This window comes from Pteropus vampyrus, unplaced genomic scaffold (genome assembly GCF_000151845.1).
Source record: "Pteropus vampyrus isolate Shadow unplaced genomic scaffold, Pvam_2.0 Scaffold47, whole genome shotgun sequence".
NCBI lineage: Eukaryota > Metazoa > Chordata > Mammalia > Chiroptera > Pteropodidae > Pteropus > Pteropus vampyrus.
In genome coordinates this window covers 9,656,358-9,661,917 of record NW_011888828.1, presented here as the reverse complement: position 1 = coordinate 9,661,917, position 5,560 = coordinate 9,656,358, and the positions used below count along the sequence as shown (strand labels likewise).

General features: G+C 44.3%; 1 protein-coding gene across 1 annotated transcript in view; it reads right to left on the bottom strand.

The window, feature by feature from the left end:
* The window catches only part of GATA4 (GATA binding protein 4), an 8,659-nt gene extending 3,385 nt beyond the window's left edge, over positions 1 to 5,274 (bottom strand). The window contains exons 1-3 of the mRNA XM_011359443.2: positions 5,109 to 5,274; positions 3,449 to 3,574; positions 368 to 455 (exon numbers count right to left, since the gene is read on the bottom strand). Of these exons, the coding sequence (XP_011357745.1) occupies positions 368 to 455; positions 3,449 to 3,574; positions 5,109 to 5,273 (379 nt within the window). The 5' untranslated portion in view covers position 5,274. The remainder of the gene's footprint in view (positions 1 to 367; positions 456 to 3,448; positions 3,575 to 5,108) is intronic.
* Positions 5,275 to 5,560: the final 286 nt, after the last annotated feature.

The following is a 5,560-nucleotide window of genomic DNA, read 5'->3' as shown; positions in this document are numbered from 1 at the left end:
AGCCCAAAGAGAATTGAAAGGAATGGAGTTCTTGAGTGGCTGCATCACCAAAGATGGAGGGGACCAAGTCATGTTCCTTTTTCCTTCAGGCCCTTGACCAATCCAGCTGGCCACTGCAGTCTTCACAACTGGCATTGATCAGGCCACAGCTGGAACTGGGCCTGCTTCAAAAGCTCCCAATATGACCCATGGTGATGGTACTTTTTGACGGGGTTATTCATTTTGTCCTGAAAAGCTGGGGATAAATGATGCTATTATTATATCTCAGCAGCCTTGGCTGGCCCACCTCACTAAAGAATACATGATTCTGACACGCTCCGAGGGCTACAGACTTAGTCATATAATTACACACAGCTCTTTCCCTCACCTGCTGGTGTCTTAGATTTATTAAGGTTCTTGGGCTTCCGTTTTCTGGTCTGAATCCCCTCTTTCCGCATCGCAAGAGGCCTGGGAACCTAGGAGATTAGAAATCAATATCTATGGTTTTCCATTTGTAAATGATCAGATACAGTATTTAAATACACACACACACACACACACACATACACACACACACACACACACACACAATGGGAGGGCATTTATAGTGGCCACATCAGGACACTATAAAAGTGAAAAGGGGGTGCTATTTATATAATTATGCCAAGAAAACGGCATGAACTCGGATAGTCCTGGTGAGTCAAGATGTGAAGTCACTCTGTTTAGAGCAGCTCTTCACTGCATTGAATCCGACGAGAGCAAAGGGTGGTGTTGCCATGGGAGGTGGGAAGCAGCAAGAGATTATGCTGGAGATGCCCCTGTGGCCAGGTGCTGAGATAAACTGTGGACAATACTTTTATCTCATCTGACTTCTCATAAATAAGCAGCGACTGTCAGGTGTCATGCTCTTGAGCCTTTCACAGAGACCAAAACAAGTGTCTGAGGAGCAAGCCTTCATCTTTCTAGTATTTTTAAATATTGCTCCTTCTGCACATCTGGTTTCTTCTAAGCCTGGCCAACCAAAGCTTTTAGTCCCTGGTCTCCCACACAGGATTAATAAAGGCCATACCTGGAAATACTGAAAGAAAAGCAATTACCACTTCAGGGATTCTACATGGAACGGTTAAGAAAAGGGCACCAGCATACATGAACTTGAACTTGCCTTCCAGTCAGATGAGACAGCAGTCCTGCGTTTGAGGGTAAGTATACTCAGGCCCTCTTAAAGCCCATCCTGACTTCAGAAGAATATTGCCCCCTTGTTTATCCCCATCCACCTCAATACTTCTTCAAAAAAAATTGTGGTAGAATACATATAACATAAAATTTACCATCTTAACCATTTTTAAGTGTACAGTTCAGTAGTGTTAAGTGCATTCACATTGTTGTGCAACCATCACCACCATCCATCTCCCGAACTCTTTTCATCTTGCAAAACTGAAACTCTGTCCCAATTAAATAACTCCCCATTCTCCCCTCCCCTCAGCCCCTGGCAACCACTATTCTACTTTCTGTCTCTATGAATGTGACCACCCTTGGTCCTTCATACAAGTGGAATCATATAGCATTTGTCCTTTTGTGACTGGCTTCTTTCACTTAGTGTAATGACTTCAAGGTTCATTCATGTTGTAGCATGTGTCAGAATTTCCCTCCTTCTAAAGGCTGAAGAGTATTCATTTGTATGTATATAACACATTTTTTAAATCTATCCATCAGTGGACATATGAGTTGCTTCCGCCTTTTGACTATGGCGAATAATGTTGCTATAAACATGAGTGTACAAATAAATGTTTGAGACTCTGCTTTCAATAATATGCAGTATGAAAGTAGCTTTACTACCAAATCCACACCAGCATTACATATTATCGCACGTTTCAATTTTTGCCAAACGTTTGGGCCAAACAGGGAATCTCAAGGTTGTTTTAATTCACATTTCCCTGATTTTTAGTGAGGTCCAGCCTCTGTATATGTTCAGTGACTATCTGAGCCGCTTCTGTGAATTGTCTGTTCATATTTTTTGTACACTCTGGGAAGTGGGCAGAAGATTGATTATCATTTTCTTATTATTCTATAGGATCTCTTTTTTGTTTGTTTTACTTGTGTTTAGTCTTATATTTGAACAAGTAAGACATGCATATATACCATCTAAAAGGTACAAAGGAAATACACAGTGAAAAATGTGTTCCTCCAACCCCCGTGTTCCTTTTCCTAGAGGCAACCCATGCTACATACTACCAGATTCTTATGTATCCTCCTAGAGTTGTCCTATGTATGTACAAGCAACTACATATAAATTAGGTTCTCCTTTTTTCTTTATAAAAATAGTGCCATGTGTGGATAATATTCTGCGCTGGCTTTTTTTTTTTTTTAAGCATTACATAATGGAGATTGTTGCTAATTAGAACATAAAAAGCTTTCTAGAAGCTCCCTGTATTCTGAAAGTATTAACCCTTTCTCTGACATATGCGTGTATCGGTTTTTAGTTTCCTCAGGTATCTTTTCCCATAAACTAATATTAAATGTTATACAATCAAATATATCTAAATTTTATCTTATGGCTTAAGAGTTTTGAAAACTTGCCTAAGAAGTTCTCCTTCCACACACAAGATCATATAAAAACTCCCCTCCTTACATTTTCTTCTCATATTTTTATTGTCTCTAGTTAAAGCTGTTTTAGATTTTGTATCTTTAATTCACCCATTTATTTTTATTTTTAGGAAAAGATAGAGATCAAGCTTTGCGTTTGTTTTCCACATTATGTTTATAGAAATAGTCTTAAACAAGCTATCCTTTATCCATTAAACTGTTACCTTTGTTATATATCCTATAACCATATGTGTGTGTATATGTACACATGTGTATATGTATACACACACACATATATATACTATTTCTCAGTCTCCTCATCTGTAAAATGGGAATGAGACTTATATAATGTTAAAGATGGAAGCGACCAGCAATGTTTCTACTGTGGCCTGAATGTCTGTCCTCCCAAAATTCATATGTTGGAGACCTATCCCCCAAGGTCAAGGTATTAGGAGGTGGGCCTTTGAGGGATCATTAGATCAGGAGGCTGGATCCCTCGTGAATGTAATTAGTGTTCTCCTAAAAAAGACCCCAGAGCGCTGCCTCACACCTTGCACTGTGTGAGGACACAACGAAAAGTCTGTGACCTGGAATAGAACCCTCCCTTGACCATGCTGGCTTCCCGATCTCCGACTTCCAGCCTCTAGAACACGGAAGTAAATTTCTGTTGTTTATGAGCCACCGAGTGTGTAGAATTTTGTTACGGCAGCCCGAATGGACTAATACAGACAGTCTCGAAGGGCCCTTCCAAATCCAAGTATCTGTGTTAAGAAGGAAAAAAACGAATAATAGTCTGAAGGGAAGAAGATTAGTGAGAACTGAGTGATGAGTCTGAAAGATCACAGACGCGGTCGCGGTGCCCGTCCCGCGGGGCGGGGCTACTCACCCCGTGGAGCTTCATGTACAGGCCGCAGGCGTTGCACACCGGCTCGCCCTCGGCGTTGCGGCGCCACAGCGTGGTGGTGGTGGTCTGGCAGTTGGCACAGGAGAGGCCCACTCGGCGGGAGGCGGACTGCAACACAGGACACAAGCCCTTCAAATCTAAGAGCGAGGCAGGTGCTGAGGCTTCTACTTCACAGGGAACGCCGCGGGGCTGCCCTCCTTGAATGGGCAGCAGGGCGTGAGCATCTCAGACCAGCCACAGCGCCAGAGCCCTTCCTCACCTGAGCCAATCCTGGAGAGGGGTGTGTGTGTGTGTGTGTGTGTGTGTGTGTGTGTGTGTGTGTGTGTGTGAACAGGACTTCTGCTGCGGAGAAGAATGAATACCAGTCTTAATGGTGGCATCATCAGTCATTTGACATCAGATGAAAAGCCCAGTGAGCACTAGGCACTGTAGGCAGAAAACTTCTCTTGAAAGAATTAATGTAGGCGTCAGGGCCAGGCACAGTTGGTGGGTGAGGAATCATCGTATGGAAGTGTCGTCAGAGACTGGACCAGCTATGGGAACTCAGGAAAGGGAAACATCAGGGTTTATCCTCACTGATCTTCCTTCCTCAATATATGTGAAAGCCAGTTAGTTCAGATTGGTCAAAATCAAAGTATAGTAAGAAAAGACCACAGAACTAAAAGCCAGAAACTCAGTTCCAAACTCTTTCCCAGCTACAGTGTCCAACACGCACTGCTTAATCTCCTTAGGCTTTGGGTTGATCAAGTGAAAACAGAACAAATAACAATAAATATATAAAGGAAGAGCTGACTGTCCTCATGGGGTTGAAGTGAACACAGGAGACGAACAAGACCGCGCTGCCCTGGGAACCAGGTCGTCTGGACTCTGATTCGCATGTGACTGCAGGCAAAGCCGTTAGCTTTTTTGAGCCTCACTCTTCATTTCTGTATAATTAAGGGGTTGACCTACGTGGTCTTGTGAAGGTCAGTTAACAGAAACCCCATTTAAATGGCAGTTGGGAGGGCCTGCAGGGGGAGCTCTCAGGACATATCACTCATCATCAGTTACCCCAAACAAGAGGAGACATGCTTTCCATCCCCAACAGGAAGGTGTTGTTCTATTCTACCACTCCAGCAGGTAGAAGGAGGGTCTTCTCCTCCCCCTGCAAGACTGTCACAACTAGTCAAGGAGAAGCCACTATGCTCAGAACTCCCAGTTTCCTCCAATGGCCTCTCTGTTTACAACAGCCCCTCCGAACTCCTCCTTCCCTCTATAAAAGAGTGTTCCTCTCCTTTGTCATCTGAACTTGCCATGGTTTGCCATTAGACTGCATGTCCGGAATTGCAATTCTTTGTTATTCCAGAATAAATCCATTTTGCTGGAGAAATATCTGGCTATTAGTTTAAGGTCAGCAGTCTGGAACATCCTTGTAGCTAACGAGATGAGAAATTACTACATTGCCCCCCACCTCACCCCACCACACACACACCCAACCCCTCAACCCACACCTTCTTTCAAAGATGACTTGAAGTCCAAAATTCAAAACCAGGGAATTTCCAACCAAGGTGGGAGCTGTGAAGCCAGGTGCCGGGAGGAGAGAGGTGTGCCCCCTGCTTTCCCCAAGGCTGTTGGACTTGGGGTGGTCCAGGCACTTGCTTACCAGCCGGCGCTGGGGTTTGATGAGGGGACGGTTGATGCCGTTCATCTTGTGGTAGAGGCCACAGGCGTTGCACAGGTAGTGCCCCGTCCCATCCCGCCTCCAGAGTGGGGTGGACATGGCTCCACAGTTGACACACTCTCTGCCTTCCGAGAAGTCGTCAAACATATCTACTGGGTGGGAAATAATACAGAGGAGTCATTCTTTGTTTATTCCCATTAATCTTATGTTGGAGAATCTAGAGACCAAAGAAATAATGCCCTTTCCTTGCAAGGAGTGACGGATGGATCACCCCGGGGGCCTCGCTCTTCCTCATTCTGCTCTTAACTCCTAAGGATGGGCTCAGAGGACTGTCATGGGAAGTGGACATTTTTACTCCTGCGCATTCCAAAACCAGCAGGGCCCTCTCTAGTCATGAAAAAGGAAGCCAGATGGGGAGCAACCACCAGTAGCTT